Genomic DNA, 13,915 nt, shown 5'->3' on the forward strand with positions numbered 1-13,915 from the left:
ATTGACGCGGAGGCTACGTAGCACAGCTTTCAACCCATTGACTGAGCCAGTTATCCCTCTGCCAGCAAAGTATCTGCCACCGCATCCCAGAGAGGCATCCATCTGTATGGCACGATTTTAACCTTACCCAAGACAGGACAAGTAATCCATTTAACAGTACAAAGCAGTTAACAGTAACCAAAACAGCATTAGGGGGAGGGTTTATAAATGATAACAAAAGGATCCACGTGTAATATAAACCAAAAGTTTATTTCTACCAATTTGCCCAAGACACTAAAGGAATGAGTTTCCAGAGAGAAAGGGAAGGCCCTCTACTTACATTAACAGGCTTGCGCTCAGTTGTACTGTATCGTATGTAACACTAGTAAAGCCACTTACAATTACAGAGAAGATGGGGAGGGGACCTCCTTAAAAAGCCAAAAAACGAATGCTGGTTGTCCTCGTCTACTAGCCAAATGCAAGCATTCACTAGACAAGCTTACAATGAAATCTTTGATTAGTTTTTAAATCTCTTATTTCACCTCACCCCACATCTGAAGCCATGCAACTCGCGTCAAACACTCAGCACGGGAAAATGTTTTACTAATCCTAGAAATAACAAAAAAAAAAGGTAATTGTTTTATTTCAAAAGCTTCTGAAAGCTCTGCTCCGGTTTGTTGGCAAATCCAGTAGACATGTAAAATACAACCACACAATACATTAGATTCAAAAAGGTACCAAAAAGTACAGTAAAAATAACACTTCCATCTCTGGAAATGTAAATGGACAAAACCATATAAAATAAAAAATAAAAAGGTGGAAAAGTGACATTTGCTTCCCCAGTTCCTCACTTGATCTGTACATATGGAGCATGAGTCCAAATTTCTGCCAACTCCAAAGGAAAAGCCAAAGCCCATGTTCGCTGTGGCCGGACCATGGGTTTCTTTTTTCTTATTTACTTAAGACCTTAAGAGAGAAACATGGTGCTTACAGTTACTGAGCATAACCAAATGGCATTTTGTATTACACATGGACACCATGATGTTTATGAATGACTTAATTAACAGTTGTATACTTCTATTAAAAATGAACACTCGGAGTGGGGAGAACGTCAAAGGGGACATGACACCTAGCTGCCATACCTAGCACCCCATCGGAAAGGCCCTAATGCTTATTCTGGGTCAACCACCACCTCAACCCTTATTGATCAAGTAGTGTTTGTAGGGATGCATCTTAAAATGGTTGGCACATGGAATGAGACCATTATTAATGAATTGCAGACCCTCCCCACCCACTTCCCCCCGTTAACAAACGTTTGAATGGGATCAGACTAGATGGGAGAAATTTTGGAGTCAAAGGGCACAAATGGTTACAGCTAGATTGTCATATCACCATAGATGATGCAAAAATGCATACCTGCACTACATGTGATCAGTATGGCTTGTAGCTACTCTGGTGGCCTCCACGTCTTGGAGTTTTCCCATAGCCTGCATTGCCCTGGTCTGGAGGACAAGAAAGAAAGGGACTGAGTGTCTTCCGTACGACAAGGACCAACAAAGTTTCTCACATTTGCGTTTTTGGGTGGTTATCGCTTACTGTAGTCGTAGCCACCCCCATAGCCATAGTATCCAGCGGAGTAGTCATAGTTGCCATAGCCTCCATATCCGCCGTAGCCTTGCTGTCCACCGTAGCCGTAGCCCTGGTTCCCATAGCCCTGGTTCCAGTAGTTGTTGTATCCGCCACCTTGGTTCCAATTCTGGCCCTGACCTGAGAAGATTACGTTACAGTGATTAGAAGCACATAGAGCAGAGTTATATAAGCAACCACTTTGATCTTGGGACTGGGGTGAGGGGAGCCTATTTTAGAACCCGTTTTGCCAGGTTAAATCCACACAAGGTGTTTTGTGTAGATACTCACCTCCACGGCCCCTGCCTCTTCCACCACCTCCACCTCCACCGCCACGGCCGCCATATTGCTGCTGCTGGTACACCTCTTTGGGCTGTGCTATTTTAATCTCACACTGGAACAGATCAGTAACATGAAGACTTAAGTTTGACATGGGAAAAACCTTTGCCACACCCACTGCATGGATCTTCAATGTGAGGGTTAAATGTTACCTGAAGAAACCACAGAATTTGTTATATACAGAAATCTAAAGCTTAATTTGAAAGGAGGAGGAAATCACAACTCTGCAATCACATGTACAAAAAGAGACCGTGCACACACACACACAACCCTGCATTGCATTGACTGCATTACAATTGTTACCTTGCTTCCACTGACGTTATGGAATTTCTTTTCTAGCACTTTTTTGACAGGAGTTTCATCCTTATACGTGATGAACACGAACCCCCTTCTCTTTTCCGTCTTTGGGTCCTGTGGAAGCTCGATTGTCTCGATCTGCAGGTCAAAGGAAAATAAAACAATTACTGTTAATACACCACCTTACCACTAAGTCAGTGTTACCCCCAGAGATCGATGTTGATACTGTACCTCGCCAAAGGTTCCAAAGTACTCCTGGATAACTTCCTTGTCTGTGTCTGGGTTGAGGCCACCAACAAAGATTTTCTTTACGGGCTCCTTCTTCATAGCCATGGCCTTCTTGGGGTCGATCTGTCGTCCGTCAAGTCGGTGTTCCTTCTGTTCCAAAACCTAGACAAAAAGGAAAAAAAGCAGCCAGAGAATGAAGAATGGCAAACAGTTGTAGGACTGCAGGGATGTTGCCAAGTTGTAATATTCCACATGGGAACACTGACATTCAATATGCATTACAGTTCTTAGATAAAAGTAACAAACCCCAAAAACATGTTCTCTTACCTTGTCTACACTGACTGCTTCTTTGAATAGAATAAAGCCAAAGCCTCTTGACCGGCCTGTCTGCTGGTCCATCTTTATGGTGCAGTCCGTCACTTCACCGAATTTAGAGAAATAATCTTTAAGATCTTTCTTACTTGTGTCCCAGCTAAGTCCTCCAACAAACATTTTCCTAGCAAAGAAAAAAGGATAACTGACTAAATATGATGGTTGGGTAACAACCGCTCTAAAAGTGTTGGGGGACAATAGTATAGGGTTCCCCAACTGGCAGCCAGTGGGACGAATCTGGCCTGTGGTTGGTTTTATTTGTCCCCCCAAATTCAGAGAGAAATGGTTCATATCTTTTTTTGTTGGGTGGGTGAATTTTCCATTGTTAGACATACGACTAAAACAAGGAGACCAGCTTCAAGTGATTGATGGAATATTTGGGAACAGATGTCTTACCAAACATAATCGTATAGAAATATAATCAAGGTTTGAAATGATTTTTTAGTCAACAACACACATATATTGTAATGAAACAGCAGCCCGAGGTCCGGCGCGCTATCGACTGTGCCGCAAAAGCATGCTCGTGCGGCAGAGTCGATTTCCGCGCTTAAAAACCCAGGGTCGTTACAATATATTTATTTGTTTTGACCTTTTTGCAGTCCATACATTTGTAATTACGTTCTGGCCCCCTTGCCAACCGCTCCGAAAAACAAAAATTGTCCCCGCGGCTGAATCTAGTACTCCACAAATCAGTGGCCATTGTTGTTGTAGATCGGGTAGGCCTACTACTGTATGGCCAAAACGACATCAAACTCCAAATATCTGACCAGAAAGTCCGGTGTGTGCCCTAAACAGAATAAACAACCTAGCCCTGCAAAAAGATACTCCCTCTCAGGCGATTGTGTTACATTTAATCGCTGCTGGAAGTGCCCCCCCCCCTCGCTCCCCACATGGCGCCAACAAAGCCAGACGGAACAAAGGAGCGATACAATCCATTAACACTCTGCCGAGATCGAAAACATTTCTGTACTCACCCTGCATCCTCCTCGCCTTTGCTGGCGTTGATCTGTCCGCCTTCGCCTTCAGTGGCACCATTTTGCGAATCTTCTCCCTCTACTGCCGCCTCGTCTTCTATGCAGGCTTCGGTCTCTTCCTCGCCTTTATTCAGGGTTTCGGTCTCTTCCGTTTCATCGGCTGTCTTTGCGCCGTTAAAATCATCCTCGCCTTCGTGGCCGTTTTCTGAGGTTTCCATAAACTGTTGCTCGGTGTCAGACATTTTGTAATTGTTAGGTTCCCCTTTTCCTGCACAAAATGAAACATTGTTACCAAAGGACCTGTACAGTTATGTAACGCGCCGTACATGCTTCGCCATTTATGCTATGCCAGTGAATTACACTCCCCCACCATTTTGGCTGGCAACATTGTTTTTTGTAAATGTATGGGAGACAATGTTCCCGGAATGACAGCGAGACATGGCAATCGACTCATCGAATGAAGGTACAACAAAATATTTTTTTTGCACAGACTGAATGTAACAACCAAATATCGTCAATGTAACTGTTTCGCGCGGATAAACCGTTAGCATGAACCACTCCGTTACGTAATGCGAAGGCCATGCGAGCTGTTTTACTACTCAAATATTACAGCCACATTTATGCCTAACACCGAAATAATGAAAATAGTTATTCTTATGGTACTTACACAAATACAAAATAAGATGAATAGATGGAAAATAATCCCCTAAAGCCTCTTAGTGATCACACAATCAGAAAATACTCTCCAAGATGGATTCTCCCATACAACGCCAACTCGTGGTTGGTTTTATAGTACCCGTTAAACAAAAAACGACCTTTCATTTAGGGGCCTCTGATTTGATCCCCAAAGCTGTCTATCATGGCCATGGCCAATTATGTACCCCGATTCAGTGTACACGCCCACTACACGTAAGAACTTGCAGTACATTTTATTATTTTAGGTACATTCTTGACAAGTCTGCAAACTACAAAACAATAAATAAAAAAATGAGGGGAGGGGGGAGCTGTGACCAAGAGATCAGAGGTGGCAGAACGGAGTGCTCGGGTTGGGGTGTTGGGTTTGAGCATAGCCTGAAAGTAGGGAGGGGCAGTTCCTCTTGCTGCTCCATAGGCAAGTACCATGGTCTTGTAGTGGATGCAAGCTTGGACTGGAAGCCAGTGGAGTCAGGGCCAGAATAATGCAGGGGCTTACTGGGGCTGAAGCCCCTTGGCCCATGCCGTGGGGGGCTCAAGAGGCAGCAAAAACAAATAAGTATATATACATTATATCAAATCAAATCGTATTTGTCACATGTGCCGAATACAACAGTGAAATGCTTACTTACAAGCCCATAACCAACAATGCAGCTAAGAAAAATAAGTAAGTAAAAAATTATTAAAGAGCAGCTGTAAAATAACAGTAGTGAGGCTATATACTGTACAGGGGGTACCGGCACAGAGTCAATGTGGGGGTGGGGTGGACGGCAATACAAATAGTCTGGGTAGCCATTTTATTAGCTTTTCAGGAGTCTTATGGCTTGGGGGTAGAAGCTGTTAAGCCTTTTGGATCTAGACTTGAAGCTCCGGTACCACTTGCCGTGCGGTAGCAGAGAGAACATTCTATGACTAGGGTGGCTGGAGTCTGACAATTTTTAGGGCCTTGTCGGTTGTCTGAAGTAAATCCTTTGTGTCCAACTCGTTAAAGAAAAAATCTTCATCCAGTACGAGGTGAGTATAAGCTCTTTTCGATTATAAGACACGGGTGCCAAAAACATTATGCACAAAATAAGTTACAAATAAAGCAACAAAAAAAAACACAATTACACAATTGGTTAGGAGACCATAAAACGGCAACCATCTCCTCCGGCGCCATTCTGAATATATTATACACTGTTTAATGTAGTGTATATTTGATATATTTTCACTGCAACTGCCAACCACAGGAAGACTCAGGAGTCTGCTCTCGATGAGTATAGACAGTCTGCTGCCGCTCTGCCAATCATCAGATGGGGGGAGAAAAGGTGGTAGGGGGACCACACGGTTAATTGGGGGCCCCTGCCTTGATTGGGTAACTGATTAATAAATAAAAAAAACTGCATGATAGATAAATGTGACTGGTCAATTGTGTGAGTCAGGGTCTGGGCCCACACCTGTAGTGTGCCCAAGAGGCAAAAAATACTAATCTAAATGACTTTTTATCCAACCACAGGAGCCCGCCCTCAATGTTCAAAATACACCAGAGAGCATAATTTTGACATAGAGGATCAATAGTTCATCAAAAATAACTGTGGATTAAGTTTTATCACAAGCACATACAGGCATCTGCCAAAATTAAGGAAACACCAACATAAAGTGTCTTTAAAAGGGTGTTGTGCCACGAGCTGCCAGAACAGCTTCAATGAAATTTGACATAGATTCACCAAACCATGCCAGGAAAATACACCCCACATCATAACATATACATTGTATCCCTTGTGGCAATTACCGGTATGCCTACAGGGAAGGCTGCAGTTTGGGCAAGCGTGACAAATATAGGCTACAGCTTGATGCATTGTGGCTATAGACATATAATCCATAGAAGGGTTTTGTAACCTCTTACCCTGGCAATTTGACTGTTAAACTCATGGGTGCACTAGCAATGGATGCCAGTCCTGACTTGAATGGGAACTGCCATCTATGGATTATATTTCTATGGTTGTTTGTGGCTCTAGGTTTGCCTTTTGCAGATTTTAAAATACAATTGCGGGAAAAACTTACAGTTTGGAAAGTCAATGCCTACTGCTGAAAAGAGAAGAGTAATCTGTCTGTAGAACCATTACAAACACTTTTTATTAACAACTCCCAATTTGTAGCTAACAGCAGCACTCTTTTTCAAAGTACCTCATCTTGAGATAGGCTCATGACAAGCGCATCGACCATCACCGTGAGTAGCCTATGGCTTCATCATTAGGTGAGTCAGTTGGCACTGGAAATTTTAGTTAATCGCCTACGATATATATGCATTTATAAACTGGGTGTGTCGAGCCCTGAATGCTGATTGGCTGACAGCTGTGGTATATCAGACCGTATACCACAGGTATGACCAAAATGTATTTTTACTGCTCTAATTACGTTGGTAACCAGTTTATAATAGCAATAAGGTTTGTGGTATATGGCCAATATAGCACTGCTAAGGGCTGTATCCAGGCATTCCTCGTTTCATCATGCATAAGAACAGCCCTTAGCCGTGGTATTTTGGTCATATACCACACCACCCTGTGCCTTATTGCTTAAATATTGCCTCCTAATATAGTACATTCTGTGTGTCATTTCATTGGCCTGGGCTATTGTTTGTTTGAATTCAAGACCAGATTGATCGCTGTTTGTCAGAGTAGCCACTCATTTTGTTAATTTGTGTGGTATTAAAAAATATTCAGCTAATGTCTTCTATCATGTAAATGACGTAGAATTGCATGCGTTTTTAAAAAAGCTGTTTTTTTTCGGACCGTGGTAGAATTTTTTTTTCCATGTGTGGAACCACAAAAAACACCTCTACTTAACTGTAACCTATGCCACATGGCAAACGTTATGGCTTTATTAGAAATTGAAATTAAATTTACCATGCCTCAAATAGCATCTTGGTGCATGGATTTGTTTACAGAAAATGACGGTGTGACGGGAAGGGGGAAATATCCTCAGGGTCTATGATTTCTTAATCCGTCCCTGAGTGGAGTGTGCAGAGAAACTGGATGACATGGGAGAACTTGGGGAAAGTTGAACACCATGCGGGCTGCAGCATTCTGAAGTTGCAAGGGTTTGATGGCACAAGCCGGGAGCCCAGCCAACAGCGAGTTGCAGTAGTCCAAATGGGAGATGACAAGTGCATGGATTAGGACCTGCGCTGCTTCCTGTGTGAGGTAGGGTCGTACACTACAGATGTTGAGCATGAACCTGCAGGTGCGAGTCACTGCTTTAATAGTTTCAGAAGAGGACAGGGTGTTGTCCAGGGTCACGCCAAGGTTCTTTACTCTTGTAGGGGGACAACTTGCAGTGTCAACCATGATGGAGAGGTCTTGGAACGGGCAGTAGGGCTGGGCGATTTGGCCTAAAAACCATATCTAATTTTTTTTCATCTATGGGCAATTCACGATATATATAAACAAAACATTGTTGCACAATTAGGTCAATACACTGCATTTCAAACAGTTATGAATAATCTAATGAATTCAGGGCTTGTAAAATTATACCTAGGCTAAATATAAGCCTTCCACAACCATAACATGCTGACCACACCACTCGTGTTGCGAGCATGAGCATTGAAAAATAAATGTACACATACAGTGCCCTGTGAAAGTATTCGGCCCCCTTGAACTTTGCGACCTTTTGCCACATTTCAGGCTTCAAACATAAAGATATAAAACTGTATTTTTTTGTGAAGAATCAACAACAAGTGGGACACAATCATGAAGTGGAACGACATTTATTGGATATTTCAAACTTTTTTAACAAATCAAAAACTGAAAAATTGGGAGTGCAAAATTATTCAGCCCCTTTACTTTCAGTGCAGAAAACTCTCTCCAGAAGTTCAGTGAGGATCTCTGAATGATCCAATGTTGACCTAAATGACTAATGATGATAAATACAATCCACCTGTGTATAATCAAGTCTCTCTGCAAATCTACCAAGACCTGGCCGTCCCTCTAAACTTTCAGCTCATACAAGGAGAAGACTGATCAGAGATGCAGCCAAGAGGCCCATGATCACTCTGGATGAACTGCAGAGATCTACAGCTGAGGTGGGAGACTCTGTCCATAGGACAACAATCAGTCATATATTGCACAAATCTGGCCTTTATGGAAGAGTGGCAAGAAGAAAGCCATTTCTTAAAGATATCCATAAAAAGTGTTGTTTAAAGCTGCCACAAGCCACCTGGGAGACACACCAAACATGTGGAAGAAGGTGCTCTGATCAGATGAAACCAAAATTGAACTTTTTGGCAACAATGCAAAACGTTATGTTTGGAGTAAAAGCAACACAGCTGAACACACCATCCCCACTGTCAAACATGGTGGTGGCAGCATCATGGTTTGGGCCTGCTTTTCTTCAGCAGGGACAGGGAAGGTGGTTAAAATTGATGGGAAGATGGATGGAGCCAAATACAGGACCATTCTGGAAGAAAACCTGATGGAGTCTGCAAAAGACCTGAGACTGGGACGGAGATTTGTCTTCCAACAAGACAATGATCCAAAACATAAAGCAAAATCTACAATGGAATGGTTCAAAAATAAACATATCCAGGTGTTAGAATGGCCAAGTCAAAGTCCAGACCTGAATCCAATCGAGAATCTTTGGAAAGAACTGAAAACTGCTGTTCACAAATGCTCTCCATCCAACCTCACTGAGCTCGAGCTGTTTTGCAAGGAGGAATGGGAAAAAATGTCAGTCTCTCGATGTGCAAAACTGATAGAGACATACCCCAAGCGACTTACAGCTGTAATCGCAGCAAAAGGTGGCGCTACAAAGTATTAACTTAAGGGGGCTGAATAATTTTGCACGCCCAATATTTCAGTTTTTGATTTGTTAAAAAAGTTTGAAATATCCAATAAATGTCGTTCCACTTCATGATTGTGTCCCACTTGTTGTTGATTCTTCACAAAAAAATACAGTTTTATATCTTTATGTTTGAAGCCTGAAATGTGGCAAAAGGTCGCAAAGTTCAAGGGGGCCGAATACTTTCGCAAGGCACTGTACATGTTATTCAATCATTGCACCCACACTGCCTGCGCATGTCTGCGTAGCCAGGCGCTAAAATAGAACTTGGTTCTATTTGTGACACTTTACGCGCTGCAAGTCCTGCCTCTCCCACCTCATTGGTTTTTAGGAGCATAAACCCACATGGGTGATTGAAAGATGAACTGAGGTCTCTAGTCCAGTTGGTGGTGGTAATGCACCTTCAAGTTGGTTGCCAACCGCCATATAAAGTCCAAAGAAGAAGAAGCCTGAAGGAGAGATTAATAGAAACTAACTCAGTTGACCCTTTTATCTGTGGATTAATTGTCGGAGTAGAGGACCTTGTGCATTTCAGGTCAAATAACAACCCAATGATTATATCCCAGGACAAATTAGCTAGCAACAGCAAGCTAGCTAAATTGTCATAAATGTTTCATGCTTTTCAGCCTGTCCCCAAATTAATATAGTTTGTTCAGAGTTTGTTTGATATTTCAACCTGCGTGTCCTGATCTCGTCTGGTGCGGGTGGACAAAATCAACATGCGCCCTATTGCGCACGCTCACGAATGGTCTGATCAGCATGTAAGACCCACTAATCATTTAATTATTTTATCAAAATAGATTAACCTTTTTTTGCACTAATCATTGATCTGACTTTCAAGTGTCTGAAAACGCAATTTTTGTTACAAATTTAACCAGAACATCCACTAATAATGACCAACTTCTTGTAGCAGGCATCATAGAAAATGAACACAGGTCTCAAACAATCTCTCAAGCACAAGCCCACGTGGTAGTGAGTAGCCAGCTGATCTTTACATTAAAAGTCTAGCCAACTTGGATCCATTTCCTTGCTAACAAGGTAGAACAGTTATGAATAGACCCTCGTGTCCCGTCTCCAACTGTTTAAAAATCACATTTTATTGGTAAGATACACATAGCAGATGTTAATGTGAGTGTAGCAAAATGCTTGTGCTTCTACTTCCGACTGTGCAGTAATATCTAACAAGTAATATAACAATTCCACAACCACTACCTAATACACACAAATCTAAAGGGATGGAATAAGAATATGTACATATAAATATATGGATGAGCGGCATAGGCAAGATGCAAGATGGTATAAAACACAGTATATACATATATACATATGAGATGAGAAATGCAAGATATGTAAACATTATTAAAGTGACTAGTGGTCCATTTATTAAAGTGGCCAATGATTTCGAGTCTGTATGTAGGCAGCTGCCTCTCTGTCAGTGATGGTTGTTTAACAGTGTTTGAACAACTGCCTGTTCAATTTGTTTAGATATTGAAACCAACTGGCCTACCTGGACAAGCAAATGCTTATTTCTCAGAATGAGAATGAGTTGCCAATTCCTTACATAAATAGATATTTTTATACTCACTGCACATTTATCACACAGACTTAGACAACTAGCACGTACTGTAAGTCTGTGGCTAAAACGCTGCTAGCCGTTCGGGTTACCACAATGCCGCGCGCGACAGAAACTGAGCATTCATTTTAAACATGTTCATTGATACTCTCGCTTCAGTAGGGTCTGCTCTGTTCTACCTTTAGGGAGTTGAGACATAATAAGGGTAGCGTTAGAAAGGTTAAGTTCTATTACAGTAAAATAATGTCTTTCAGCGTTTCGGTGTGCAAATTAACAATTTTGTTGGACCAAACCTCAAATGCAAATAGCGAGTTTATGTCAAAGAAGATTGAAGTTCTCTTTTGTCATTGTTGTGAGTGGCAGGGGGAAGTGCTTGGTTTCTGTGTGCAAGTGGGAAGGTGCACAGTGCACACAGCACAGAAGGAGCGAAGGAGACGAGACCAAAATGGGCTAAAACCTCAATTCAAATTATTTTGATATATCACCCAACCCTAGCGGGCAGACCTTGCCGGGAGGAAGAGCGGCTCCCTCTTGTCGAGGTTGAGCTTGAGATGCGTGTTGCCACCTGGGTGTCAGAAGTGGGTAAGGAGAAAAGTAGTTGTGTCATCTGCATAGCAATGATAGGAGACACCATGTGAGGATATGATGGAGCCGAGTGACTTGGTATATAGAGAGAAGAGGAGAGGGCTAGAGACGCCCAGCCCTCAGAGGGCGGAGAGGAGGATCTGATGGTTCAAGGTGTTGAAGGCAGCGGATAGATCAAGGAGTATAAGAACATAAGAGTCAATTTTGGAAGTGCGGAGAGCCTCTGTGACAGAGAACAGCAGTCTTGGTTGAATGATACATCTTGAAACCTGACAGGTTAGTGTCAAGATCGTTCTGTGAGAGATAGCGAGAAAATTGGTCAGACAGCACACTCAAATGTTTTGGAAAGAAAATAAAAGGACAGTGGTTTGTAGTTTTTGGCATCAGAGGAGTTGAGGGTTGTTTTCTTGGAGGGGAGCAACTCGGGCCATTTTGAAGTCAGAGGGGAGGCAGCCAGTGGTCAGGGATGAGTTGATGAGGGAAGTAAGGAATGGGAGAAGGTCTCCAGAGATGTTTTGGAGAAGGGGGAGGGGATGGGTTTAAGCGGGCAGGTTGTCAGGCGGCCGGACCTCCCTAGCCGAAAGTGAGCACTAGATCTACGCTATCGGCTAGGACCGACGGTCCGCCATTACAGCTAGTTGAGGAAAATGATGCGTTTGCAGCCTAAATGGATGATGCTTTATGTACGAGCCAGTCCACGGGTGACAAGAATGTATTACCGGCTGGGAACATCAATCCTAGACGATAGTGCAGATCTAGCGTCACTATCGGCTACCTAAGCTGGGTATTTTCCCCATCTCTGTGCTTATGCTGCTTCCTCCCCAGTTGCACCATCAAATATTTGAGGTTTGTTGGGATTATTTCTGACCAGCCAATCTGCCATCCAAGTCTTCAGAGAAAACACAAATACCTGAATTAGTTGAGTCCGATTTTTTTGTTGTGATTATTTCTGACTAGCCAATCAGCCAGCCAAGTCTTCGGAGAAAAACACAAATAACTGAATTAATTTATTCAGGAAAAAAAAACTAAAAGCAAATGTAACATGTACTGTTGAAGGTGCATATTTGTACGTCCACACTTCTCATTACACCCTGTTACTTACGCAGGGGGCGACAGGCTTCTGTTTGCAGAGCTCAGTGAATCCCCTGAGCAATGTGGGTCTCACAAACCTGCCCAGGTAGTCTTTGGATGCCTCTCCCACGGGGATGGGCTCGATCACAGCTGAACAAAGAGCGAGACACCCGGGTGTATCAGAGAGAATATCACAGGGGTATAACACACTGACTACAGGAAAAACCCCTCCAACTTCTATGTCAATGTAAACCTGTTGTACTTTGTGTGTATGGTACTCTTTGCATTATAGGTCAGGTTGAACTTGCATTAAATGGATAGCTTACCTTTGATTAAAAAAAGTGCTGAAGAAAGGAACAATGCCTTCAAAGTATTCACACCCATAGACTTTTTCCACATTTTGTTGTGTTACAGCCTCTCATTTAAATTGAATTAAATATAGATGTTGGTCACTGGCCTACACACAATAACCCATAATGTCTAAGTGGAATTCTGTTTTTCAAAATGTTTACAAATGAATAAAAACAATTAGAGGCTGAAATGTCTTTTGTCAAGTACTCAACCCCTTTGTTATGGCAAGCCTAAATAAGTTCAGGAATACAAATGTGCTAACAAGTCACAAGTTGCATGGACTCACTCTCTGTGCAATAAAAATAGAAAAAGCAGATGTTAAATATCCCGTTGAGCATGGTGAAGTTATTAATTACACTTTGGATGGTGTATCAATACACCCGGTCACTACAAAGATAAATATTATCTTTAAAAAAAATGTTTTTACAAATTTTAGAATTTTTCTTCAACTTTGGTATTACAATTAAATTCATTTGAATCGCACTTTGTCACAAAATGTGGAAAAATTCAAGGGTTGTGAATACTTTCTGAAGGCACTAAATATTTAATGTGTGTGTTTAACTTACATTTGGGGAACATGAACTTGATCTCTCGCTCTACTGAGAATCAGATGCTGCCATGCATTGCATTCCTTAGGTCAGAGGTGCCGTACTTGGCTCGCAGGCTGGGGGAGAGGTGACATGCACATGTAGCCTACAGTAAAAGTGCTCAGTCATACAGTATTGATTGATCATATGCGCAATAACTCATATATGCAGTAGGTATGCGGAGGTAATAAAATAACTAGGCCTACCGGTATTTGAACTGGATGGACAACATTTTGTTGCATATGGATAAATATTTGCTCTCCTAATAGGTGGACTTCCATTGGGTGAAATCAGTAAAGATTCAGACAGTTGTCAAGGTCTCTAAAGACAAAACCCAAACCACACTTAGAGCCCAGTGAATATCTTCCATTTGGGGTGAAAAGAGGATAGAGGAGGGCTGGAAACCCAATGCTCTGCCTTCTGAC

General features: G+C 42.2%; 1 protein-coding gene across 2 annotated transcripts; it reads right to left on the reverse strand.

Annotated features, from left to right (window-relative positions):
- Nucleotides 1-230: 230 nt before the first annotated feature.
- On the reverse strand, nucleotides 231-4,626 carry LOC139366150 (heterogeneous nuclear ribonucleoprotein A/Ba). Of its 2 annotated transcripts, XM_071103304.1 has the most exons (9): nucleotides 4,483-4,626; nucleotides 3,816-4,083; nucleotides 2,797-2,965; nucleotides 2,473-2,631; nucleotides 2,248-2,379; nucleotides 1,897-1,999; nucleotides 1,576-1,746; nucleotides 1,396-1,481; nucleotides 231-945 (listed from the first exon to the last, which is right to left on the reverse strand). In XM_071103304.1, exons 2-8 carry the CDS (start codon nucleotides 4,055-4,057, stop codon nucleotides 1,411-1,413), a joined length of 1,047 nt encoding a protein of 348 aa, XP_070959405.1. In that variant the 5' UTR covers nucleotides 4,058-4,083; nucleotides 4,483-4,626; the 3' UTR covers nucleotides 231-945; nucleotides 1,396-1,410. The 2 variants fall into 2 exon arrangements, with proteins under 2 accessions (XP_070959405.1, XP_070959406.1); XM_071103305.1 differs by lacking the exon at nucleotides 1,396-1,481 and having other exon boundaries at nucleotides 4,483-4,609.
- Nucleotides 4,627-13,915: the final 9,289 nt, after the last annotated feature.

This window comes from Oncorhynchus clarkii, chromosome 14 (genome assembly GCF_045791955.1).
Source record: "Oncorhynchus clarkii lewisi isolate Uvic-CL-2024 chromosome 14, UVic_Ocla_1.0, whole genome shotgun sequence".
In the NCBI taxonomy this organism is placed as follows: Eukaryota; Metazoa; Chordata; class Actinopteri; order Salmoniformes; family Salmonidae; genus Oncorhynchus; species Oncorhynchus clarkii.

Bases quoted from the DNA above. Each gene is read 5' to 3' on its own strand.
- LOC139366150 (XM_071103304.1), bottom strand. From the start codon at position 4,057: ATGTCTGACACCGAGCAACAGTTTATGGAAACCTCAGAAAACGGCCAC. The intron at 2,632-2,796 runs GTAAGAGAACAT...CTTTTTGTCTAG, and splicing joins AAGCAGTCAGTGTAGACAAG to GTTTTGGAACAGAAGGAACA. The intron at 2,380-2,472 runs GTACAGTATCAA...TTTGACCTGCAG, and splicing joins ACTTTGGAACCTTTGGCGAG to ATCGAGACAATCGAGCTTCC.